Genomic DNA, 27717 nt, shown 5'->3' on the forward strand with positions numbered 1-27717 from the left:
GAAAGAGAGAGAGAGAGAGAGAGGGAGAGAGAGAGAGAGAGAGAGAGAGAGAGAGAGAGAGAGAGAGACACCAAAAGTGTTTGTATGGATATGTGTAAGTGCTTATTTCAGATTAGTGAGAGAACATACCAACCTCAACAGTCCTCCTTATCATTCCTGCTCCCTGTGCTGATTTCCCAAGTGGTCTGTGATTGCTTTAAATATTGACATTCAAGAGAAATTCTGCCATATGAAACAGACAAGCTGGCAGTTCAAGTATCTCAGAATCTTGCTTTCGTATCTTTTACGCTCTGGAAGACAAGAGTATAATTTGAGCTAAAAGACATGCTGTGCCACAGCTTATAAAATGGATATAGTTAATCTTCAGAGCTGAAGTTTTGTTCTCCAGCAATGACTTGAAACCAGCACAGTTTTGTTACAAACACAGCACGACAGTACTTTCAACTGAACACAATATAATCAGTTTTTGTTGAGACTGGTCTCTGAGTCCTTTTTTGGGGTGTAAATAGTAATATTATGAATTCTCATACTTTCATTATTAATAATTTGAATATAAAACATTATACGATTATTAAATATACCTTATAATGTAATGGAATTCAATACACCAACACCACAAATATTGCTATGGGTTTGAATCAGCTCCTCTTTGACACAGTTACAGAAAAAAGGAACATCGTAAGTTTCAAAAAATGACATATTCAACAGTTTAGGAATTTCTTTGAACATCTACAATTCCATGACAATGTTGACAAATTCAATCTGCTGATGAGGACAGTGTTATGTGATTGAAAGGTCGAAAACAGCTACTAAATGGACCTTGTGATGAGAAACTGCTGTTGTTTCCAGATGTCGTTCAGGTTTTTGATACTTTTTTATTGCGTCCACACCTGCTTGTAAATTACATTATAATACATATACAGGCATGCAGCTGGTGTTAGAATGAGTGAGCAGGTGGTAATTCAGTGTCTCGCTTGTTGACAGCTTGCAGTGATACTAGTTAAAAGACATTGACTGGTCCCAGAGATTTAATCTATAAACCAATCCTTTAATTGTGTAACTGTCTCTCTAATCACTGCTTCTGTCCAGTACCTCAGATAAAATGTCACTTTACAGTGTCATACCATTTTTAAGTGACAGCATGCAGATATAGCAGCAGCATTAATGGGTCCATGCACAGACAGTTAAAGCTACATTTACTTTTTCTGCATCCCTCAGCCTTTTATTTTCTCTTATAATATTTTGTGGTGAGCAGAGAGAATCACTGAGAATTTCATGAACAAGATGCAAGGTTTCTTATTTTCAGTAAAGTTTGGGTTGGTATCATAATAATCATGAAAATATTTTGTCATTCTAAAAAGATATAATAAGGATATTTTAACATAATGTAGATCAGTTTGAAAATTTAAATATAATGTACATGCCCAAATATAAAGAATAAAACGTCAATTTAGCTGAGTTGAGTCTCAAACTGTTAATCAGGGTTAACAAAAAAGATAATAAAGTTAATCAAACCTTCTCTTTTTCATCGTATTTAATTTCCTCAGGTTTAATAAGAATATTAACTACAGGAGATGAAAACAATTCAGGATTCAACTGCTGCTTTACACTTAATAATTATAATAATTTAATGCAATGCATTGCTGCCTGTGGAAAGAAATGGCGTCTTCTCTTTTTGTTCTTTCACTTCTCTTAGGGAGTTTAAAGACCTTCTCTTGAGGATTAGCATCTGCTGTTTCTATAGCAAGAGCATCCAATTAAGAGACAGCCAGGACCTTGCTGTTACTGCCAGCAAGGTGCTAATTGATACTGGATTTCACCTCGGGAGGGGTGGGGGGATTGACATGAGAATTGCGTGTATGTGTGTATGTATGAGTGTGTGTGTTGGATGGTGGTTAGTGACATCAACAGCTTTAGGATGTTATTAGCACCGGGACTTTTTCTCTCTCTCTCTCTCTCTCACACACACACACACACACACACACACACACACACACACACACACACACACACACACACACACACACACACACACACACACACACACACACACACACACATCTTCATATACTAATTATTGTGATTATGATTGGGTTTAATTTGTTAACGGCTGATGAGGAGAGAGAAGCTGTGTCCTTATAGATAATATTAAGCATGCAATAGTCTAGATTTCTTTATAGCTGCATGCAAACTGCCTATGTGTGTTTATGTGGATGTACAGTAGTCACAATCACAGCCACAACCACCTGCACCTTAAAGGGAAGTTACAGTATGTCCAAGGATGCAGACAGACATTCATGCTTTAAAAAAAGTGAATATATGATAAGGTCCAGGAATTTTGGACTGGGATGCATGATAACCTATGTCGGATTGCAGGGTCCAAGGTTCCATTCAGCCCAAGATTATTTGTTCTAGGAGATGGATGAATCCTAAGCAGAATAGTTAAGCACATAAGAAGTTGGGATGATAATGATGATAATCAGACAGATTATTTTAAGAGGATGGAGGAAGGAAGGGGTGCCGTCAATCCAAGAGTGGGTTTGTGAGATGGCTAGGCTGGCAGAATTTGGAAAGATGTCACACAAATGGTTTGCCTGACTGGATGTCTAAATGGGGAAGGTACTTGAGCTTTCTGGAGGGTTCCTAGTAAGCTTTGTGCCAGGGAGAGACGTGTATGATGGGTTTATGGTGTTGTCATTTATACATAGAGTATGTTTATTTGGTCTATAGTTTATTGTCTATTTTGCTATTATTTTGTTGTGTGGTCTTGAATATTGTATTTACTGTGTCATCGTTTCTTGATTTTTGTCTGGGTGGGAGTTGATGACAGATGGGTGGAAGGGGATATGTTCATGTTGCAAATTGTATGTTTTGTATGTTGTGTTAAAAATAAATAAAAATTGTTAATCACAAAAAAAATTTAATATATATATTTCAGTACTATAATACTCATAATACTCATATGTACACATGAGGCAAGTGATGCACTTTTCCGCCTTTTTTCTGAATGTTCTCTCTTCTGTCTCTGTATCTGTCTGTCCATTTTTTAATCCATTTGTCTTCTTGCTCACTGATTGCAACTTTCTGCATATACATGAAAGAAACACAAATAACGAGGGGCCACAGTGACTCATGAGCAAGCTGCGTGGACTGCACAGATGACATACAATAAATTAGCAAAAAATGTTTCACAAAGCATAAAAACAGAGAAAATGGTGACACAGTAACAAACATTAAATGCAGTGAAAGATGGCAGTAAAGCACCATTTGCACACAAGCCAGTCTGTTCTCCAGCTGACCTCACAAAATGAGCAGTGCTATACAAATGTGTGATGTAAATCTCGTTTTGCTTATGCCTTGCAGCTGAATTGCAGCACACTGTTCAATTAAAACGAAGAACAGGAGCTGATTATATGGAGAAGAGAGAGAGATGAGTGAAAATACTGCTGACAAAGCAGCCAAAACTAAATTTAAACTGTTAACAACACCTCTTATTTTTAAAGAGGTCACAATCAAATATTCTAGCCCCTGTCAAATGTGTTTGTTTCTTATTACTCAACTTCACAGGTCTTTTTGTCTCGGTAATGATTTGCCTCCCTGCAAAGCATGAAAATAGAACAGAGGAGAATTACACTTTCATCATCTTAAGAGATTGCTGTTTTTGTACCTGCAAATCACGCCTATATTTAGAGAGCGAAATGTCTGACAGACGCTTTAATGTGGCATGGGTTCAAAATCTGTTTCTCCACATTCTATTTCACCTTCTACATGTTGCAATATGTTATTTAAAGTTCACCATTATGTGCTTATTCGCCAGGTGGAAATGATCCATTTAGAATTTTAGTTTGTTGGATAGTGATTTCTTTTATATTTAGGTGTGTATTTGTTCTGCTGTGGCTTTAGATATGCAGATGCAGAAAAAGTTGTTTGTTCAGTTGTCCTGAATCAGACGATTGCAAGACTTCAGAGAATACGATATTTAAAGTTGTACTTCACCATTATAATGTGTCTACCCACCAATAATGAAGGATCACATTCTTCATGTAATATATTTGTGTATTTATTAGAAATAAGTCACATTCATGTTGTGCTCTGAAAACTGTACATTTACAGGAGGTAAAACAGAACATAAACAAAGTTGTGAAAAGGAAATACAAATGGGTATTCAATACAAGTAACTCGAGGTATGATTTGGGCTGAGGGAAGGACATAGGAATTTGAAGGGACAGAGAATTTGGCTGGTAGTACATACTATTGAGTTACTGACAAGGTTATCAAAAACACACAGAGAAGACATGAGGTTCAATTACCCACCGCTTAAGAGCAGAGAGTAATAACGATATCCTGAAGCACAGTTTAGAGATATCTATAGGCTATCATTCATTCTATATAATGTTGGATTTATAGAAGTACAATTATCTACCTGTCACAGAGAGCTCCAAATATGGAGTCTTGCGCTAACAAATCTAGTGAATAAATTCTTTGAATTACTAATACAGATTTGTTATACAATTTTCTCATAAAGCATCTATATGCTCTATAAATAAGCGGAAGATGGTATAAAAGTGTTGAAACATCGGTAAGAAAAGATTCTGCCTAAATCATAATATCAGTCTTGCTTGAGCATCAAGCGCCCATCATATTGCACTATTTCACACTGATGGCTGAAAACACAAATGTGTTGAAGTCTCAAGGACCTGGCGCTGCACTAGAAGTCATATCAGCGCCAGGAACCTCTGCTTGGTCCAAGAGTCCTGCAAGGCTGAGAAACCAAAGGGCGATGATGAAAGGTCTCGCTGACCCCTTGAATCCACATGTACGACATGGAAGAGCTGCATCCCCCCAACTCCTCACATTTCCACCCAGCATTTCTCCAGAGTGCACTGCTCTTCCTGTGTGAGAGTCTGTGTTCATCCTGGTGCTGGTGTTTTGGTATTGAAGCAGAATGCTGGAAAACCAGGACATTTTGGGTAACTAACCACCTCTATCACCACTCAGTATGTTTGTCCCGATGCAGTCCATATGGGCTCACTACACATTAAAGATGCATTGAATCTTTTTTTTTTTTTTGGAGCCTAATGTTGTAGGTCACGGCACAAAAACAATAAAACTTGTGCATGACAGTCATGAGGGGGATGAAAAATCTAAATATAGGCTACAAACCCAATAATGACAATAATAATGATAATCATAACACTGACAATAATCATTGGAATAATAATAAGCAATAGCATCGTGACAACAGCAGCGAGAAGCTCTATCAGTATGATAAAGCCCGCTCTCCAGTAGAGACGTAATATTCTCAGTACAGAAAGTCTCATGGAAGAGTATCATTTTAGGCTGTGTGAAGCAGTACAAACAAACACACAAATAGAGAAAATGAATTAACCCACGGCACTAAAACAAAATGTGTGTGCCCATCTACCAAAGTGCAGAGTGTTGGACTCCAAGCCTTTTATGGTCTCTTATGCTCTCGTGCCCTGTCCTATTTTGTCCGAGAAGCAGGGAGGACACACCACGTTGTGTTATCTAATTTTTCTCCAAAGTTGAGTTGAAGGAAAAAAGAAGCACAGACATGTCGACCACATCTTCTGAACCCAGGCTGAAGAGTTCAGGAAACTCCCAGTGATGTGTTAATGGAACCATAGCCAGTCCTGGTCCATGGTAACCACTGATCGCTCCATTAACCCTTTGGACCTTCAGAGCCCTCTGTCACGAGATGCTTTAAGTCCTAACGGGGAAGCTACATTAAACATCCCATCACCACCACCACATCCACTTCTCACATCACTCTCTTCCTTCCTGCTCTGGTTGAGGGTTTGAAGACATTGATTCTGGGACTTACATTCTCGCTTTCTCCCATACTTGGTTTCCTCTATTCTATCCATACAGGATCCCATTCCCAAACCAAAAAGGTGAACAAGGTGAAATCAGGTGGCTTCTCAGGCCCCCCCCCCTCCTCCCCCTCAGACCTCTGTCTGCAGGTCGATGATGTCCTGCCCCACAAGAGGGATGGTGGTGCCGGCCTTCTCCCACTCCACAGAGTGCAGCTCCAGAGGCGAGGCAGCTAGGGGCTCCAGATCTTTACGCACCCATGCAGGGGGTGACTGCTGTATTCCCCGGACTCCCTCCCATGGCCTCTCCAGAGGTCCTTGCTGTTTGTCCTGTTAAGGTACAGAGAGGAGGGACTTTAACACTGGTGTCACCCATCAACATGGAGCAAATTCCTGATTTAATCAAAATGAAATGGGCTTCATTACATCAGAGGTGATTTTCTAATAATGAAAGTAATGTTTGGGGAAATTATTCCTCCTTGAGGCAAGTGTAATATCTGATTGTGTGTCGGGTTTATAGGCAGTACAAATTTGAGATTGTGAGTTTGTATATAAACACTCACACTGTGGTTCGTTTTGTCACTTCCTCCTGAAGACACACTCCATCTCACAGACTGTAAGAAGGAAGGAAGAAAATACATCCTTAATCAAATGACCTCAAAGTAATGACAACCATAGTTCAATACACAAATCACCGGTTGTTTTATCAGGTCATTCTTATATAGAAGAATCCATTTTAACATTAGAACTGCCTCTGTTATGTTTCCCATGATTTGTTCTACATTTCCTGAAAATGAATGTCTATGGAAATGGATGATGAGCATAATATCATATGTTACCTTGCTGTCAGAAGCAGGCGACTCCCTGTCTTTCTCAGCATGATGTAGCTTCCTGTTTAGGTCCTGGAACATGTTCTGGTGGCGTTTCTTTGTGTGCATTATTTTCTAGAGAAGACAAAAAACCACAACATTTTACTCTCAAACTCTACAATGCATTTAACATGTATTGCATATAATTTATAATGTTTTCAAAAGCCAGAATCCAAACAATATTTACCTCAAAGTCCAACTCGGCATAACGGGATTTCTGTCTCTGCAAAGAAAAAGAAAGGAAGTTGGTTTAGTCTCAGATACATATTAGAAACATTGCACAAGAATGCATGAAACAACTATTCTGCAAGAGGTCACACGATTCCATCTCCTCTTACCTCCAAGGAGCTCATGGACAGTGTGGAGATGGTCTCACTCTTGGACATCATGGAGTTCATGGACTCAAAGGTGTTCTCCAGGCTGCTGTGGGTGATGTGAGACTCACTGGATATGTTGTGGATGTTCTGGATGGGCGAGTCTCTCTCTGAGTACGACACGCTGACCTGGTCCAATGGGATCGACTTGATCCCGAAGGCAGCCTGGGGCTCAGCAAAGGGCCCGCTGAGGTGCATGAGTCTGGCCTGTGGCAACTGCTCCACGCTGATGTTGTATTTTGTGGGGTCATCCTTAGGCTTAGACCTCAGGGTGGAGGTAGTGTTGGGCAGGAGGACGTAACTGCTGCCGTCGGAAATGCTGCCCTCAGCCTGAGCCCGAGCAAGATCGGCATCCAGCTGCTTGAAGAGTTCCCCCTCGCAGACATACACTGGTTTCCCGCAGGTTGGGTCGACTCCTCCCACCAGACGGCTCTTCTCTCTTTTCAGGGTGAGGGTGTGGCTGGAATATTCGGGAACTGCATGCATGTGGCTCTTACTGGGGTTGGATGGCAGGGTGTGGAAGTTGGAGCCCATGGGAAGAGGCAGCTGAGGAGGAGGCATCTTCTCCTCAGAGGAGCTCTTCATACCTTTTAAGAAAAATGGTAAGAGAGAGTTAAAAAACAATGAAGAACCATGCCACGTCTGAAAAAATGGTTCAATAAATATGTTCTCTTTTTATGCATGATCAAATGTGAAGTGCAAGGCTCACAGAAATTTAAATGCAAATGGAAAAATGGTTAAGAGCAGGAGGAAAAAGCTGATGTAAAAGGGGCTTACCTTGTCTGCTTGAATCTCCATCCTTTTCGCTATCAGACTGCTGATAAAAGAATAATAAATATTCTATCAGTGCTTAATGTATGCACATATTCATTTAGGGATAAAAAAGCAAGAGGCACTCAAGACATTAAAAAGGCAATAAGCCAAGAAATTTACCATATGCTGGGTGTGGCCATTGTGATGGGAACTGCCAGAGTCTCCATTGCCGTCGTCCTTGTGGTCGACTACTCTGCACTTTACAGCTTCTTGAACCTAATGGATAGAGTGGAAAAACTTCAGAAAATTGCATTCGCACCACAGCTTGTGTAACCTGACTTTCCTTTTTATTTTAATTCCTGTTACATTATCTCATCTAAATGTCTTTCCTTACCTCTCTACGCAGGATGCAGTGAACCATGACAATAATGAAACCCTCCAGAGAGTCAAAGACAGCAAAGAGGATCTGGAAGAGGGCGGAGCGGCGGTCAGTGATAGCCAGGACGGCAGACATCCAAGTGAGAGCCAAGAGGGGCAGAACCACGCAGGAGCTCCACAGTGATGCTCTGCAGAGTGAGACAACAACAGATTATAATTACACAGGTTGCAATGGACTTCTGTTTCTCTACTGGCAGAGCTCTATTCCCTCCTGTTGGTTTAATTGTGAGGCTTGATATCAAAGCACATCATCAATATACCTGTAATGGTATTGATGAGGGCGATAAGCGCAATACTCTGGTGTACAGAGAAGATCAATAAGACCTACCCGGCTCTCTCCTTCAGCTTCACATCGGTGATTCCGTCCTTGGATACCAGCTTGTTGAAGACCAGAATACCAATGACCATATTCACCTGTTTGCAAGAAAAAAAATGGATGAGACAGTTCAATTTCAATTCAATTTTATTTATAGTATCAAATCATAACAAGAGTTATCTCGAGACACTTTACAGATAGAGTAGGTCTAGACCACACTCTGTAGTGTGATGTGATACTAGGTAATGCATTTACAAACAGACATATGTATTGTGATGGATTGGGACGTCAAAGTTAGAATACGTACCAAAACAACAGCCGCAGCAGGGCCAACAAAGGAGTAGAGGAGTCCACCCTCAAGAGACAGCCAGCAGCTAGAAAAGAGAAGAAGGAAGAATATTAATGCTTGAGCGAAGGGAAGAGCTTTTCAGAATAAATGCAGAGAAAAGAGAAAGCCCAAAAATGGCAGATTGAGACTTGACTTACTAATTGACAGTTCCGTATCCTTTAGCTTTTGTGAAACCCACAGACACAGCGACCACCAGTGCAGGAAGGCCTGAAAGATAGAAAATACGCCAAAGGAGGGGGGGGGGGGGGGGTTAGAGCCTGAGAAGATAAAAAGCATTTGACAATAGTGATGCAACAAAGGTGGAAAAAAAGAGATGAACATAAAGACAAGTACTCTTACCCCAGCCTAAGCACAAGAAGCGCTTGCGGATAATGCGGTTGCGCAGACGACCAGTGACAGCCATGTAGGACTGCCAAGCTTCTGTCAGCACCCAGCAAAAAGAAGAGAGGAAAAAGAAGTGCAGGAGAGCAGCTACGAGAGCACACACCACCTGTGGGAGCCCAGAAGGAAGGAGAGATAGAGAGGAAAGATGAGAAATCTGTGTCATTGGCACTGCTACTTCCAAAATCCCCAAAGCAGTGACTTTCAGAGAGAAAGAGAGGCTAGGAAGAGTGCCTTACCTTGTTGCGAGCCTGAGTTTGTCCGATGAGAATGAGGGCATTGGAGCATATAATGGAGAGGCAGAAGTTGATCAGGATAACGGAGCGCTCGGAGCGGATGTACCTGGAGTTTTGAAAAGGAAAAGAGTTTAGGGATAAGTAGGTAGAGGAGAGAGAAACCAGAGCACACAGCACGTAATGTTAGAGGCCGACATCCCGGACTTTGCTGGTAGGGTTACTTACTTCCACACAGAGACGTAGATGATGATGAGGAGCAGCAGGGTGAGAGAGGAGACCCCACAGCCAACAATGAGAGTCACGGACGGGAGCAGTGCCTTGTCCATGATCTACAGAGAGGAGACAAGACCAAACATGCCGCTTAGAGCTGATTACAAACACACATTCATGCAGAGAGGAAGCCGACACTGGGATCCACACACGTGCGTGCACGCACTAGTGACGCCTCTGGGTGTGCACTATCTGGAAGAGCAGACAGCTCCCTGTAGGCAAACAGTTGAATGGCACAATCAGGCCACGGATGAGGCAAGGTGACCCCAAGGTGAACATGTCAGAAAGATGGAGTGGAAAACTAAACAAATGGTCAGGTTCACTGCGTTTCTCCAGTGAGCTTTTGAGTCAGCAAATGAGGCGAGGAGGATACTGCACATATAGCTCTCTCTACTAAGCAAAGACGGGGCAGTTCAGGGGGGTTGTTGTGTTCAGTCATTAGTTTGAGCTGTTACAGCAACCTTCTAATCATTGACAGACATCCTTAGCTTCTCTTTTTCTCTCCCCTTTAGCTGTGTTTTTGCATTTTCTCGCTATGTTGGTGTTTTTGTGCCAACCAGCAGCTCCTTGCTCATCCCTGCAGGAGTGAACAGGTGGACCATTATCACCTGTGCATTAATCTGCCATCACCTGCCCTTCTGATCTCTGACAGTAGCTTAGCGCCTGCCACTGCCAGCAGCGGTGACCGCCCCATGTTTCAAACAGCCCTGGCACCGAACCTCTGGTGGAGGAAACAGAGGAGGGATTGTCTTTTTTCCTTCTTCCCTGCTGGAGGGCCGACAGGGTCACTGCTGCACACACAAATCTCAGCTCCTTGAGACTTCACAAAGCTCTCGCTGCCTGGCTAACACACAAAGCACCAGCAGCTAATTGTGTGGTTTCACTGCGTCCGTAATCCTTATCCGTCTCACACCTACTCTACTGGCTTTAATACGGTTTTGAGTTAATCTAACACCTCTGATCAAGTTGTCATCACCACAAAACGTGTGACCTGGTTGAAAATTGTTCGGGCTACAGATAAAGACATCCTCATTGACAAATGGTGTGATTATATTTTTGATGTTTGATGGAGAAAAAGGCGAGAAAGGGCTTAGTGGATCTAAAAGGTGAGTGAGAAAATGTTCTGAGATATAATAAATCTGCAGGTATCAAATTAGCACAGACAGAGGGGAAAGAAATAGACACTGCTTTGGCCTTCATTTGATTTATGATGGCCGTAAATCCTTCTATTGCAAGCATATATAAAGCATGGAATCTACTACGTTTGCCAGTGTTGATAGGGAATTTAAATACAATACTGAGCCTTAAAGGATTGTTTCTCTCTAATGAAGGCTTTTTTTTATATCCAAGCACAGTTGGTGAAGTCTGGCCTACCCGGCAGCCAAAGACTAATTTAGTGTGGCAAATTTATTTCAAAATCTATCCAAATACATCAGAAGCGCCCCAAAAGCGATGGCAGATAGCAGAGGGATGAGCTGTCTTTTTGCTTCAGCCTTTAATCAATCTGGGGAGAGAAAAAATAACAAGGGCGATACAGTATTTTCTGTTCCCTCTCCTCCCAATCTCTATATCTGGGTTGATGCTTGCACCATGGGCCTCTGAGTGAAATCCAGACAGCCAGTATGACCTAAATATGATGCATGTCTTCTGCCTGCCCTTGACCGAATCACATGTTCTCATTTTGAACAATAGGAAAAGCAGGCAAAGGAAGACAAATGTGAAGAGAAACCTTTAACCAACACAGTGTTTCTGCTGTTTTTCTTAAATATTGATTACCCAGTGGTCAAGGGCATCTGCTGTACTAACTGTGTGGGCTGCTCCCACTGGACCATCATGCTTCCAACACACATGATGTTACAGGACTAATGAAATCAGACTATATCGAATGAGAGCTAACACACTGCAGTATGTTTTTTTTTTTTTACATCTCTCTCTCTCTCTCTCTCTCTCGCTCTCTCACTTCTGTTTCTCATATGGCTCGCAGGAAGATGTTATTGAAAATGTCCAGAGCACACATCAAAGGATGGCTGGAGAGGCGGGTGGGGGGAGAGAGGCGGAACCATCAATGCATGACCAGACGTCTGTTTCTCATTGGTCCGCCTCTCTGGCATTTTTCAGGCTGGCTGCTGTGGCCGAAGAGGAAGGAGGAGGAGGAGGAGGATGAAGGTGGATGTAATCGAGAATTCAGAGATAGTGGTAGACTGGAATGATTGGCGCAGCTGCCGTTTTACTGTTGCAGAAGGTTGAAAGGAAGGGTATGTGCAGCCTATAAGAACTATGCGAGGCGCTGTTCAGACTGGCAACAGCAAGACAAATCAAATCTAGCAATCTAACATGTAAACAACAGGTTGGGGGGAAATAAAAAAGTGGAGACTGAAGGGGCTTAGCAGCACAAAAACACTGCAGTCTAAATTCATAAGCGGTTTTGCCACTCACTGCCATTAAAAACATGCACATTTAAAATGTACATTTCCTCAAACTAATAGACATCTGTTGGTTTGTTGTTGTGTGTGCAGCAGCAATCAGATGCACGGCAGAGATGGACAGACAATTCCCTCTGTCCTGGGGGGAGAGGGGGGCTGTTCAGAGAAGAGATGAGGTGTGTGTGTTTTTTTCCCCTCAGAGCATCTCAGTTATCAAAAAGCACACAGGCCGAGTTTGCGCTGCAGAAGCCGTTGCCACGGCAACTGGAGAACGAACAGCTCAAGAGGCAACACAGTCTAAGGGGGAAAATTACACATTGTCTTTGCGCATGATATACAGCGATGCTTAATGACAGATATCGATAATTAAAGCATCCGGTGCACACAAGTTCCCTTGCACTAACTCTGTTTACTAATCTTACATGCATTATTCAAAAATCGGAAATTAAATGCAAAGACAGATTACACAATAATCAAAAAGTAATTTTGAGTGATTGACGTAAAAATGTGGGATCAATGTTTCATATTTTTCATGCAAGCAACTGCATAAGCTATTTCCCATAGGTGCGATAATATTTATTAAGTCGATTATGCAGCTGATTGCAAGCAAATTAGCATCAATTAACGCGCTCATGCAAAACATGCCAATATGCAACTCATCATGTTTTAAAACCTAAATGCAATTCCTGCATATCAACATGTTGCTCGGTTATTTCCCCTCAATATAAACAGCCAGGCTGTAATTCTCCGATCAGCAGCACCTGCACGGAGACAAAGAGGTGCTGCCAGGCAGCGCTACAGCAAACCGCTCGAAAACAACAAGTAGGCTATACGTTCACACTGCTCCGCATTCAAACACGAAACATTTAAGACAAATGTTTGACAAAAAAACAAGCACACATTGTTAAAAGACAGAAGACTTACCGAGTCGAAGTTGACGCGCGCTAAAATGGCGAAGGTGGAGAGGCTGTCACACACGCATTTGGTTCTGAATGAATGAACAGGGACCGCTCTGCAGCTCCGAGCAGACCAAGACCCAAGCAGAGAGGAACTGCACAGGGAAGGAGAGGGAAAGGACGGGTTAGGAGAGGAGAGATCTGGCAAATCTCTCATGTGAATGTCTTTTGATGACATTTCTTTTTCATATATGATGGGAAAATACATTTAGAACATTCTACTTATGGTAGGGCCATCAGGATTGCATGTTAAATAGCCCAATGCAGAAAAATAAACATTGTTTTACATTGTATATAATATATAACATTAAATACTGAAATATTTGTTATCCAGTGTGAGGAAAATAAATATTATTTCATATAACCAGAGGTGTTCAGTTTGCATCTCAGGAAAGGCTTAATGATGGCTTTTCACATTTATGTGATTAATAGCCATCTGCGCCATGATTAATGATGATAGGCCTTCCTAAATCTCATTATTAGCATTATCTGTATCATTTCTTGTTATGGGCAATCTTTCCTCAGCAGACATGACATTATTGGCAACACTTGCCCAGTGCACTGGGGGACAAAGGACAATGTGTTCCCTCTTTTGAAAAGAAGGGGAACGTGAAGACAATCTGAATTATGATTTCCATATGTTTTCCATAGTGAGGAAATCTACACTCCAACTGATTGTTTGTATTAATGCAATCTAAAACAAAAACAAAGGGAATTTTGACATAATATATGTACAATATCTGTCGCGATTTTCCTCACTCATACTGTGCCAAGCCTGATCAGACAAAAAATGGATAAATTACAATACAAGCAGAGGGTAAAATCAATGAGTGCTTCGTTGAGGCCATCTTTTAAATGAGATGCACTTATAGTCTGATGACAAATCAGCTTCTACAAATCACTGAATCTACAACATTTTGTTCAGAACTTTTACTGAGATATGCTTTTGTGTGTAAGTGGAATTAGCAGCAGATGCCACAGAGCACAGAGGAGGTTAAGGCAATGAGAAGCACCCTCAGGCTCTGACTGACTGGTGAATACAGAGGGGCATCATAGTCTGCAGGTCCCGCCTGGTGCAGAGTGTCATGGGCACTCAGCCACAGGGCAAACTCATCGTGGCAGTTAACTGGAATGGCATCTAAGCAGGCTTGGCTGCAGAGTTTAATGCGAGTAATGTTCGAGTTGTCATATCATGCAGATGGGTTAAATGTTGCGTGATGCAAAGTAAGCCCTAAAAAAACATGTGTGGCCCTGAAATGTGTTCCCTATCTTTTGTCACAAAAAGCTGCTGAGCATTTTTTTTTATCTGTATCCATCTGGTTAAAGTGTTGGAGGTAATGGAGCACTTCCTGTGATCAGACATATGCAGCTCTGTAAACAAGCATTGACCCCAAACTCTGCCATCAGTCAGAGCTTCCTCCTCTGCCATTCCCACCGTCTTTATCCTCCCATTAATCACACCGCCGTCAAAACTGAGAGGCACATTGCCCTCCTTCCAAAAGTATAAGAGTTGATCACATTTTCTTCTTCGATTCATTTTTGTTTTTGCTTTTGCTTATGCTTTGACTCTGGTTGTTGTTGTATATGTCAAAAAGGTGTTTGGGGTATCTGGGTGCATTTTCATTTCTTATCTGTCCTCCACAAGTGTCCGAATCTATTTAAATGCAAATGGTCCACCTGTGTATTCTTCAGGAGGGCATAGTGGGCCTGGGGCTGATTGATCCAGGCCAGGCCACCAGGAGCTCCTTTCATAAGTCATTAAAATGCATCTAAGCATCTTTAAAAACTCCCAGGCGCCATAGCCATTAACCCCTGGCGGTGACATATAAACACGACTCAGAGGCAAGGTGGGGAGAGCTGCCATTGTCTTTAGATTGACACTCTGCAGTGTGATCTATAGAGACGCTGCAATGAGTTTACTTACTGATGTATGTAATAAGGTTGGAAGTGATGCCTGTGTATTTTTCCCTCCTCAGGATGTGGTTCATTTAAAGCAATGCAGGAGACTGCTTGATCAAAGTGTTGCTCAACTAGAACCACTACACATCACTGAGGTTGTCATTTAAGTCTGTGTGTCATGCAGTAAGTATGTCAGACAGCTGAGGGAGGCCTGGTGCTGCTGGCTCGCAGAGATGGGTTAACATGTTGTGGCATTGCTTTGTCCTCCTCTTAGGAAATGATTGACATGAAAAATGGATGAAACATTTTTGCTCTCTTTCCAGTGAGTGTAGATTTAGGGGTGGGTGTATGTTCATATGCAGTGACAGATGAAGCATGACTGAAAGGACGTCGGCTACAAGCTAGGAGATAAACAACAACAAGTGCCAGATCGGCTTACAAGGCCATCCAGGACAGGATATAGAAATGAGAGTGAAAGTTAGATGCACATTTATGAAGAAAAACAACTGTGGTCAACACTTACGTTTCGCTTTCGTCCCATGAGAGGCATGTCTCATTCATGGTGCCCTGCAAAAAAGAGGAAGATGGAGAAGTCAGTGTGAGGAGTCTCTGCAGAAAAGGGTAGGTTGTGTAGGTTGGGATGCCGTACTATAAATGTGTGAGATGCAACAGCTTGCTGCCAGCCACCTGCCCACATTTCTCACCACCCTGCACCATAATACAGGCACAGAACTAAAAACAGCTTCTTATCAGCTGCAGGGACTAATTACTGCGCATGATTTCTCATCATCGTCAACTGACCGTGTGGTTCAGCTGTGATCTTTGCCGGGTTTCAACCGACACAAGTATACGTAAAAGTCACAGTGTCACTGCAAATGTCACCAAAATGTCAGGCTATGTGTGAGCAAAACACCCCAAGGGGGGGTTGAAATTTTTCGTAAGTCTCCATTAAATTGGGTAACCATTAGGGACTTACATTGTGGAGGTGGGGGAACTCAATCTCAACGGGGGAGGACAGGAGAGCCGGGGTTGGCTTGACAATCACTGTCACCACCTTGGAGTTGAGGAGGGTGGTGTTACTGTGGAGAAAGACAAAATTGCACAGTCAGTGTCGTCCATATGAGACATTATAGTTGAATGAATATGGTCAAGATTTGGCATGATGCTTTACAACAAAAATGTAAGCGAGAACGAGAATATAAGATAATTAGTAGTGAGTGAGGCGCCATCTGGTGGCAACAAAATATTACTTCATGGAAGGCCAGTTACATGCATGTAAAAGCCAAGAAATTGTATTACCTCTGGAAGGACAGAATAGAGGCAAGGTTTCTGTAGAGGACAATGCCGGTCACAAAAGCATCGTTGCCATCTGGAAAGAACAAAATGCCTGCTTAGACTCAAATTCACAAAACTGCACATTGGTTTATATAAAAAATGATGTCTGTTTGATCTTACCAGACTGTTCAATGGACAGAGCATCACGGGATACTGTGATCTTCTCCTCAGAGGTCCTGACCCAGTCCAGCATGCCCCTCCACCCCTTCACAGGGAAGGTGAAGTTGGAGTTTGTAGTTGTCGGGCGCTTGTGGATGCTCAGCACTGAGAAGGACAGAGATTGAGAGACAGGGGCTTTGTTAGTGAACAACACTTAGAGGTCACAGTTCCTATGTACACTGTGTTGGTTGAGGAATTGTCTAATGCCAAGGACATGTTGTTCTCATGCGTCATGTATGTCTGAGTGCAGTAGTCATTCTCCACTAAATCGTGTGAGAATGTCACCTTCCATGACTCCAAACAGTCACACAAGTCACAGAAAGTGACTCAGTGTGAAGTTTACAGTTATTTACAGTATTTGACAGATTGATAAAGTTTATGTAAAAGCCTGTGTAAGTTTGTGTATTTGTGTAAAATATGTGTGTTATGCCAAATACACTTGCACAACATCTTGGGGATGGCACAAGTAATATGGCATAAACTTGAAGTGATAACTGGTGCATTCTGCTGCTGCTTATATGGACTCAGATTCAAAAGCAAGATTAAGATTGATACACTCTCCGACTGGAGAGAGGACAAATCATCCTGACTAGACATGAGTAGAGAGCTGCTGGAAAGGGAAATTAGGGCTCACCTAAATTCTCCGTGACTTCATAAATGTCCTGAAAGCCACTCATTTGCATACCGATCATGTTCACAAAGTCCTCAACAAGGTGGAGGAACTCCTTAATGCTGGCACCCATCTGGATAAAAGTAACAATTGGAAGAGAAACAGAGGAAAAGTTAGAATGGGAGAAAATAGAATAATAAGGCAAGGACCTATATGGACATATGGACATTATATACAATTTAAACAATTAGTACAATTGAACACTTAAGCTAGGCTACCATTTATTGATTACATGCCCATATCTATTTCCTTTTCTTTTGTCAGTCCAGCTTTTATTTATTCTTTCAGAGCACCTCTGCAGTGAAGAGAAAAAAGATGAAAAAAACCCTATAGCTTGCTGCTATGAAAAAAAACACCACACTGCTTGCTGCTATGAAATAACCTCAGAACTTCCTTAAGGCCATAAATGGGCAGGCTGTTGATTCATACTCAGGCTTTTCTGTCCTCTCCCTCTCACTCGGTGGAAGGGAGGGCTGCCTGCGTGTCTCTGACGCAGAACTGAAGCGATGTGGGCGCAAGGTGTAAGGGATGTACAGTCTGTGTCTCCTTACAACCAGCATCGATGTAGGGTGCCATAGAGACACAGATTGCAAAGTGGGCGTAGTGATTCTCCCTGAATCAATCTCTCTCTCTCTCTCTCTCTCTCGTCACCTTGAAGTGTTCACTTTCTCTTGTCGCAGTGGACTTGGTGATTCACAGTCCAGTTTTTAATTTGTGAGTTTACCCTCTGTATTGGGAGTCTTGTCTGTCTAACTTTTCTACGCTTATTTTTCTCAGAGAAACTGTTTCTTCACTCACTTTAGCAGGAACACTGATTTGATTTGAATTAAGTACATCAACAGGTGGTCAGATGAGTCAAATTTCTGTTAAGTATGTTGTAACTATAACTTATGAACAAATCTAAAAATAAATGAGGGTAGAACTAGATGATAAGTTATGCTTTAGACATGAAATGTAATTCTTTTGTTGTTGGACTGATCATTTTAGCTCTTAGAATCATACTCTTATTCATTCTCATAACAGACTTATTTTCTCCCCTGCTTATATTCACTCTGGATCACTCACAAACACACACACACTCTTATCACGTACCAGCTGTGCCTCTTCCCATTTGTCACGATGCTCCTCCTTCAGTAAGTTGCTGATTGTCTGGACGTAGTTCTGCAGAACATTAAATGGAGGCAGATGTGTAAGAAGATACCAAATCCAGCTTAATTAGAAACTATGTTTGCTTAGAGAAGCATGTGTCTGAGAGTGTTGCATTATATTATTCTTTAATATACACATATTTCAGCTTACCTCAACATCAGCGTTGCTCAACCTCAGTCTGGTTCCCTTGTACAGTTCAGTGGTGTTCTTCAGGATTTCCATGATGGCCAAGAGGTCACCGCTGTACTGGGCCCCCTTATCAGAGGAGAATCTCAAGCGTGAAATCACCTCAGCGACCCCGTCCACGCTCTGCCCCATCTGCGCTTTGGAGTTGTAGTCCCTCGACTGCAGAAGATAAATTGAGAGGTTAATCTGAAATCTTTGACATTCGCTGGTATGATTTTACTACTGGGAAATTAGCCATATGAGGACACAGCAGATGAGGCATTTTGCATTTTAATTAGGGTACAGTGTCAGGGTTTACCAGCATCTGAATATTCTCATAGTTCTTGGAGACACACTTAATGTGAGTTGGGCTCTCCCAGGAGGCAAGACCTACAGCATCCAGGGTGCACCGGCGCAGAAGCAGACCTGTTAATGAGAGAAAGTACATACTTGTAGTTGGCATAATGGGGGACGATAAATAGTCTAAAATGTCCAAGGAAAACAGACAAAGCATGTCGCTGTCCTGGCTGTCTTTGTACCTGAGGAATCAGCAGGGCAGGCAACAGCAGCCATGTCTCCAGCGGGAGTTTTCTTCCACACAACATCTCCGGTGTTCTGCTCAGGGCAGATCTCATGGGGCTCTATAAAGTTACAAGGATAAGTAGAAGGATAAGTAATCTCTTTCCCTATGGAATTGTATTGCAGACTGACCACCCTTATGCATTGTATTGTAGTCACTAACCAGGGCATCTCTTCTCATTGCAACGCTTCTGCTCGCCCTTTTCACCGGGGCAAGATTCTCCACCAAAGAAAGGCCCTTCACAGACTCTCTGTCTCTGCTGGATGCCTCCACCGCAAGTCTTGCTGCAGCTGCCCCAAAAGCTCCACGCATGCCAGCGTCCATCAACTAAAGGCAGAGAATATTTCACACCATGAACTCTTTGATATATCCAATTTATTTATCTTTTCTTTAGATAATGACTCTTGAATTTGTGAATTTAGTTTCTTATTTACCAGGACATTCTTTCAGGAAGCAGTTGACTGACTCTTTCCAGCTGCCGTGGCACTCGGAGCCCCCGTAGGATGGCCCGTTGCACTCCCTTATTCTCTGCATGGTGCCGTTAGAGCAAGAAGCAGTGCATGTGCTCCAGGCAGACCACTCATTCCAGTGTCCGTCCACTAGAGGGTGGCAGAGGATACATAAGAGAGTTACAGCGAGCGCAAGGACAAGACGAACCCTCAGGCCACAGGCATCACGGCACACTCACTGATGCTATTACCATTTCACATGACCTACTTTAGCTGAGTTTAAGTGAAACAGAAAGTTGGAGCTCAGTTATCTGTCCTTCAAGCATGGCTGTATGTGCCTCTTAACCTCTAAGATATACTGTCCTCAAAACTAAAATCAAGTTTATGTCATTATGGACATTATGAGCATTGTTTAGTGCAATTCACTTAGCTGAGAAGACCAAGAGGCCCATCTTTTTTTGTCTTAGTGAAAAGCAATGCTACTCTAAAAACTCTATAATGGGTATTTTTTAAATAAAGGGCATATAAACATAAATGAGAAGGAACATCAGATTTAATTGGTGGTATAAAGGATTAAAAAAAACATCTAGCCTTGTAAGATGGTAAAATAGATGAAATAAAGTACATAGTCTTAAAAAAAAAAGTTAGATTGGTCAAAACACATTTTTTAATCATGCTAAAAGGGCTATTAAGTGTGACTCAATTTTCTAAGCCTTTCTATTTCAAATGAAAAGTGTAATCATCTCTCAGTAATGACTTTGCTAACAGCCCATCCTCCCTTTCAGACATTAACAGTAATTCGGCTGTGACACATAGAGACATCTGCTGATGGTAACACGCAATTGCAACAAGTTGGATAGATAGAGAAATCACTTTTTGAATATTTAAAAGATAATAATAACCACCAAATCTGGGGTGGAAAAAGTGGGAAAAGCTAACTGTAAAAACTGCAGCTGTGAGTTCAAGCGAAATCCCTTCAGCACACGAGTATGTGGCAGAATAGGAAAGCTTCTAATATGTTGAGTGACCATGAACACAGCATGAGTCACCTGCGTTTTTTCACAAAGCCACTGACTAATACCCACAGAGGCTTTTGTTCTGTCAATGCGTCATATATAATGTCAACCTGCCACTGCAGTTGCTGTTTGTGATGGTGATGATGCCAATGAGTGGTTTAATTAGCTCTCATGTAAGAATCAGTTAGCTCAAGGGTCAAGTAACATAGTCAGCTGTTATGGATTTTTAAACATGGTAGTAAAATAACAAACTGGCACAGTAATGCAATAATACTGTAAGTGTTTGGATTTTTTAGGTAATGTGATGGTTTTTATTTTTACATGTATCTTTTTATGCATTGTACTGTATATCATCAAGTCAGCAATAAGAAAAAATTGGAAGACTCACCTGGGCAGACAGCGATGTTGCAGAACTTGGTTTGTCTTGAAGGGCCGCGGCAAGGCTCTCCTCCATTCTGGGGCAGCTTGCATGTGCGGGTACGGTCACGATAACCACGACCGCAAGTGGAAGAGCACAGGCTCCAGGGGGTCCACTCATCCCAAGCACCATCCACTACACATGGGAAACATAGAGGGATAATTTGATTAAGGAAGTTATAGTTTGTTTAAAAATTGGGGTTTTGAATTCACGTGAGGTTTCATAGGCTGCACATGACAGGCACATTTTGTAAACTCTCCACTAGGTGGGGCAGTCCTTCACACAATCGCTAAGACACGGCACTAAATGCACAAATGATTAGAGAGATTTAGTTGACATTGTATAGCAGTATCTGAAAGCTCAGAAATGTCTCCCTAACCTGCCTGCTTCTCTTTATCTACTATTCCTTTGTGATTGATGCTGTATGAAGGGAAATCATTAAGGGATAATGGCTTTTACCCCCATTGTCAAAAAGGGTCGACATTTTCAAAATCACACTCTCTTTTACTCTTCCCCCCCACTGTCACGTTCACATTAGAGAGGAGGAACCAGGCACTCACCGGGGCAGACGGCTGTGTTGTTGCAGGGCCGGTTCTCACGCAGGGGTCCGGTGCACTGGGTAGTGAAGGAGGAAGTAGCACAGACGCGAGTGCGGCTCTGCCAGCCCTCTCCACAGGTGATTGAACATGTGCTCCAGGGGGACCATTCATCTGTCTTAGCATCTACTGTGGAAGAAAACATGAATTAGAGGGTCAGCACACCAGGCCCTCAACACTGGATGTTAAGATTGTACTTTGTTGCACTCTGGTCCACCTTTAGCTTCTGTAGTTGAATGCAGATAATCACTTTTTTTGCAGTAAGCCATTCACATCTGCAAAGTCTGCACTATGTATAAATAAATTACCCCCAACACATCACAGTGTGTAAAACATCCGTTAACAAGATCTCACCTGTTTGGGTTGCAACAACTCCAAGGTTAGAATCATCAGCATAGTCTCTCTTCAAACCAACGATGGCTCGCAGACCCTGGCTCCTGTTGCGTTCTTTGCCTGAGAGAATTTGGAAATTGCATGATTATTGCATTGAATCAGAGCCATCTGCAGCCGAGTGCTCTCAACTAAATGACTAAATGACAGGTGGGCTTACCAATGCAGGGCTGAGGGTTGCAGGCCCGTCCTTCTTCAACTGTTCCCTCGCACACGCTGTCCTCGGGCTGGCAGGCACGGCTGCGCACCTGGACTCCACCACCGCATTCCTGGCTGCATACTGACCAGCGGCCCCAACCAGCCCAGCCCTCTGCAGGAAGAGATAACAAGAGGGGAGATATTTAGCAATGTTCGAAATTCATATTGTTGCAAGAAATAAGTTGATGACAGCAAGCATGTATGACTCAGCAATATATAAGATATTATAAGAACAGGAAGTGAGTATAATTTGTTTATGTGCAGAGAATGAGCACGGACGATTCTTTGTGAGCAGAAATGAGCACTCAACCTAATAGATGTTGCATTGAAATGGTGATGGTTTGCTTTTAACCACTTGGTGTGAGCCATGGCAGAGTGGTGTATTAAGGCTGACAGTTGGTTGCTATGACGACTACAAGTGCTGCACTTCAATTTTCGCTGCCAGCTGACTATGAGGTCGTTGTGCTCTTTTCTACCCCTCCCCCCACCCTAACACAAAACATGCCCTCCATCCCTCCCCAAACCCAGACGCCTTGCAACCTAACATGACTGCCTTAGACAAAATGAAGAATTGGTGATGTGTGCTGTTCAGTTAGTCTTGCCAATGAGTCCTGACGTTTTTCACAATTACTCTAACACCTTTGATTTACTTCTTATTACTTTGTGGCGGCCAAGTGCACATCCTCTGTCTGTACCCCTGCTCTACAGACATGGATCATTACCCTCAGCAGCTCCTAACATGAAAACACAGAGATAGCAGGGCTGGAGACCCCCTGCAGAGCTGTGGGGTCCTGGAGAACATTATATACCCCATCTAGCCTAGTGGATGTCATTACAAAACAACACGGCTAATACAGTTTCTTTTGAGGCGAGATGTTTAGATAAACCTCCTGAGATTTTGGTTTTTCTTTCACTTTCTTTCACATTTTAAACAGTTTAGTCTCAATGTAAATTAAACCAAACATGTTACAAACTTACTGATAATCTCAGCATCGTGTCCGTTGTCTCTGGGAACAGGAAGGCATTTCTCAACGTAGACACCGCCTCTGTAGCAGCTTCCTGGCTTCCTCTTTGGGGCCTCCCAGCACTGGCAGGGTGTGTTCATGATGCCACAGGGATAATCATGGGTGCTACTGGACAGACACTTCTCCAGCCACTGGCACAGCATCTGGCAGGCAGGCATACTTGGGTTCCTCTTCCCCACGACCAGAAACTCAGCCTTGAACTCACTGACATCATTCTGTCCCTCCAACATCTCCACGCCGTTTCTCGCGGCCACCTTGCGGATCTGTAGGAACTGCTTGCTGGACTCCAGGTAGGTAACAGTGGTTGATGCGTCGCACAGCCTGACAACCTCGTCAAAGCTCTCCATGCCCAGATAGGTGCGGGAGGTCTCGATGAAGGAGTCAAACTGGAAGGTCTTGATCTGGCGGGGCACGCAGGAGTCGGTTGGCTTGGTGATTTTCATGTAGACGTTGTAGCGGCGAGGATCAGGGTTCTGCAGGGTCCAGGAGCATGGTGTGGAGTGCAGGGTGGTCGTAGAGGAGAATACACCAAAGAAGCGACTCTGTTCCAGGGTGGCACAGGTGGCGGAGGCTGGGCCGGAGGGAGTGCAGGAGGTCAAACCAAAGAAGAGCAGTACCAGGGCCACACAGGGGCCGGTAAGTGCTGACCACGCCATTGGGTCGGCTTAGATGGATGTTGTTGTTCTTGTTTCTGTGATTGCTGGTTCGACCAGGTTTTTTCTTTGTTGCAAGTTACTGCACTTGTTTCAGATCTTTTGATGTTATCTATAAAACCGGGAACAGGGGGAATGAAAAAGAGGAGAAAAATCTGTCAGAATGCTCCAACATCTAAATAATCAGAACAAAACACCACACATTAGTATGCAGGTTAAAAGGCCTTCTCCAAATGAAATGAATTTTTTTCACAATATTCATGAGATGCATTTTAATTGGACCCATTGTCCAACTGATATTTATGCGTCAGGGATTTGCCTCTGATCAGTATCATAGTGTTTCGGGGCAGATTCAATGATCTAAAATGTCCAGTTCTTCGGGACATAATTGCTCTGGCACTGCAATTACAGTCCTTCACAGCAGGCTGGTATCTCTTTCCTCCCACACACTGAACTGAACTGCGAATCATGTGCGTCAGTCTGACGTCCATAGAAGCATTGTCCCTGGCAACCGCAGACGCCTATTAGTTCCATTATTTTTGCAATGCACGCCTACTATTAAGTGGTAAACAAGAGAAATGGTTACTCTGTGTGCATGCCAAAGTGTGATTACACACTGTGATGTGGGACCTCACATTGCATTTGGGATATTTCCTGCATTGCATACCAGAGCATAGAATGAAATTAAATATGCATATAAAGTAACAAAATGACAGTCACTCCTGCAAATTAATACAAATGCATGCAGGGTAATGTAGATGCATCAATAAAATCTACTCAAATGATGCATTTTTATGCTACTCTGCAGAGGGGCTACATGCATTCAAATGAAGCATCCACTTTCACTTGCAAACATGCTTTATGCAGACTTCACTTAATCTGACTTTTGCCACAGATTAATCCTGCCTGGAGAAAGAGTGCAGCGTCAATATCAAGGTCTCTGTACCTGACTGGAATGGCTGAAATAATGGCAGATGCTCCTTGGAGCACAGGCAAGAAGAGGAAACATTGTTGCTCAGCAACATCTTTCACACACACATTTAGGGTTATTGTTCTGCCTTCTCATGTTTTTTTGTCTTATTATGTCCTTTGTCACTGATTGTCAATGGAACAGACCAAGGGCATCATGATGTCTGTATGAAGTAGGAAGGTTTTTTTTAGGCTTAGCAATAAATGCATGTTCTTCCTGTGTGTGACCGAGGGGTTAACAATAGAGAAGGGGCATTGCAGAGACACAGCATCCCAATTGATGCCTACAGCGACATTCACTTTGAGAAGCACCTGCACTTTTCAGGCAGATACTCATAATTACGGTCCTCACATCTCTCCTTCCCTTCCTGCCTCACTCTAACCCTCCCTCTCCCTTCTCTCTGTGAGCAACACAGCAAAGACCTCTGCTTTGTGTAGGTGGGTGTCTCTCTCCCGCCCCCCCAACAACCGGAAGCTCCATGAATGGGCATCTTATGAGGCACACAGTGAAAAGAAATAGGTCCAGCTGTCGTAGGAGAACTCTCACTTTTTCCTCCCTCCCTCCCAACCTTTCCATCCTTTTCTCTTGGTTGTCCATTTGCTGTCGTCAACAACATTTCTGCAAAGCAGGCAACCTAAAAAGTGGGCTGTTTGTTGCATGGAGACATGATTTATTTTTTGCAGATCAGTGTGAATAACAGTAAAGAGCTGCAAAATGACTATCAACGACATGCTATTTATGCTGCCATGCTCAGTTTTGTAGTAGCCTGTCTCACCAGATACACAAGTCATATTAGGTGTAAGAGAAACATGACTACGTTGTAAATAAGAAATATGCAGACATTTGATGAGATGTGACATTTTCACAGGCTGCAGATGACTGTCTGCAGATGTTAGTAATTTGCATGACTGAACCAGAAAGCTGTGAAAAGATATAAGACAACCTGAAGTTAAAATAAATTAAGACAAATTACTATTCATATAATGCATTCACCTGGAAGGCTGGCAGATATGTTGTATGATTTTCCAGCCACACTTGTAAATTGTGATGATTAAGTTTTTCTTTCCGAATGACTTATCCCTTTTGAGTGATACATTTTTGCTTCATGTATGTGTATGTATGTGTGAGTACAATAGATAGACGGGCGACCACAATTTCCAGCCTCACTCTTTTCTTTGCAAGGTCCTCTTTTTCTGCTGAAGCAAACAAAAGAAAAGCCAATTTTGTAGCCATTACAGGTCATCCTTCATCCGCAAATTGTTCACGCTTTCTCTTTTGCTGTGCCCGGTGCAGATACTTGCACATGTGAGCATTAAAATACGACCACTTCTTGGTAGCTTTGCTGCAAATGCATGTGACAGCAAAAAACAACAAGCAGCAAAACTAAACAAATCACTGCAGATTGCTGACAACTCCCTGCATCTTGGGAGAATGTAGAATGTGTGTTTGTTCAGATTCACACAAGGATCTTATTGCAAAGGCATTTCAATGATTTGGTCACCTCTGTGGTGAATTCTATGATGCTTCTTAAAGAAAAGTGAAACAAGCAGAACAAATGAAATCCTGTCTGTTAACTGATTGCTGTGCAAGTTTGTGAAAACCTTGACTAAAGCAGTGCTTGATTTAAACAACTACAATGAGAAATCCTTGTAGTTGTTTAAGACATTATTGCAAAAGCATCCTCATTTGACAGCAGATACCTGACCTGAGACTTTATGGATTTTTATTGTGCAGGTCTTAATAATATTGCAACATCTTCCACAACCACGCCCCAATCTATCATGTTATCTGAATGATACAGGAAAATCAGAAAGTTGTAGCCAGTAACCTGTTGCTACAGTCTAACTTTCTGCTACTGAACTATACTATCAGATCGTTCACGCCCAGCGGCATCACTACTATAGTACTACAGTAATGGTAGATAAGCGCCAATATGGTGCTATAACTATCGATCAAATCAGAACATTCTGGAAGGAAACGGACATTAAGGCGATCAGATAGTTCAGATATGTGCAAACAGAAATGCAATAGATGCACGTTGCTTCAGCAGAGCAGAAGCCGGGCAAGAGTTTCAGCACCACGGACAGCGACAGACAAGTTAAAACAGACAAATCTGCTGAAACAAACTCAGAAGCTGCAACAACATTCATACACACCACTCATCATCACTTTATTACTTCCGATGTTCCGTTCATAAACACAACATACAAACCCGTGTTCACAGAAAACAATTAAAGCTAAAAGCTAAGAAATAAAATGCTTGTCGTCTTTCCTTACCTTGAAATCGTTTCTTGGTAGGCTTGTCAGTGGCTCTCTATCCGGTCGCTCCAGTGTGTTAGAGCTGGGCTCGGGTAGCAGCTGCTGAGTGTGTACTCAAAAGTCTGACTCGACTCGAAGTCTTCAGATCTGGCCCAAACTTTCGCAGTGTTTGAAGCCGCTGAAAGGATGCGGCAGGTCCAAGCCTGACCCTAGACGGGCCGTCCCAAGTTTCAGTGCAGTCCACTCACAAGCAAAGAAAAAAAATGACTCTAACCAAACTCCAAAGAGTTTACTACCAACTTTGTTTAGCTGCTATATCCAGAGATACTGGTGTATAGCGGAGTGACAAATTGGTTGTATCGGAGCTCCAGCAGACAGTCCGTAAAACCAAACGTTGTGGTCTTGCTTGTCTTTTCTCTCTGAGCTCCAAAATAAATGTTGGTACTTCTACTCCCGGCTTCGGAGTCTTCTTGCTTGTGGTCTTTGCGCTGCAAGTGGGTCCAGTGAAGCTTGTGGCCTCCTCTTGGAGGTATATATCCAACCCCGCCCCCCCTGCTCCAAGTTGGAGTCAGTGCGTGGATGGCGTA

General features: G+C 42.6%; 1 protein-coding gene across 2 annotated transcripts; it reads right to left on the reverse strand.

Moving 5' to 3' along the window:
* Positions 1 to 4044: 4044 nt before the first annotated feature.
* Positions 4045 to 27687, reverse strand: LOC116047297 (adhesion G protein-coupled receptor B1-like). 2 transcript variants are annotated; one of them, XM_035991630.1, is made up of 32 exons: positions 27149 to 27687; positions 23202 to 24013; positions 22186 to 22335; positions 21990 to 22088; positions 21600 to 21764; positions 21010 to 21174; positions 19591 to 19755; positions 19319 to 19483; positions 19116 to 19217; positions 18896 to 19002; positions 18562 to 18756; positions 18355 to 18423; positions 17227 to 17335; positions 16554 to 16697; positions 16398 to 16467; positions 16075 to 16177; positions 15622 to 15665; positions 13168 to 13294; positions 9776 to 9879; positions 9554 to 9656; positions 9273 to 9423; positions 9071 to 9140; positions 8892 to 8958; positions 8597 to 8682; positions 8225 to 8396; positions 8011 to 8106; positions 7855 to 7891; positions 7042 to 7664; positions 6891 to 6926; positions 6674 to 6778; positions 6398 to 6448; positions 4045 to 6164 (listed from the first exon to the last, which is right to left on the reverse strand). In XM_035991630.1, exons 2-32 carry the CDS (start codon positions 23902 to 23904, stop codon positions 5967 to 5969), a joined length of 4581 nt encoding a protein of 1526 aa, XP_035847523.1. In that variant the 5' UTR covers positions 23905 to 24013; positions 27149 to 27687; the 3' UTR covers positions 4045 to 5966. The 2 variants fall into 2 exon arrangements, with proteins under 2 accessions (XP_035847523.1, XP_031151847.1); XM_031295987.2 differs by having other exon boundaries at positions 7855 to 7894; positions 27149 to 27685.
* Between the last annotated feature and the right edge of the window lie 30 nt (positions 27688 to 27717).

Source organism: Sander lucioperca, chromosome 14 (genome assembly GCF_008315115.2).
Source record: "Sander lucioperca isolate FBNREF2018 chromosome 14, SLUC_FBN_1.2, whole genome shotgun sequence".
NCBI lineage: Eukaryota > Metazoa > Chordata > Actinopteri > Perciformes > Percidae > Sander > Sander lucioperca.

Coding starts and splice junctions, on each gene's coding strand:
- LOC116047297 (XM_031295987.2), bottom strand. CDS start 23,904: ATGGCGTGGTCAGCACTTACCGGCCCCTGTGTGGCCCTGGTACTGCTC. Junction 16,468..16,553: donor TCTGTCCATTGAACAGTCTG/GTAAGATCAAAC, acceptor TGTTCTTTCCAG/ATGGCAACGATGCTTTTGTG. Junction 9,880..13,167: donor CGCGCGTCAACTTCGACTCG/GTAAGTCTTCTG, acceptor TCCTCTCTGTAG/ATCATGGACAAGGCACTGCT.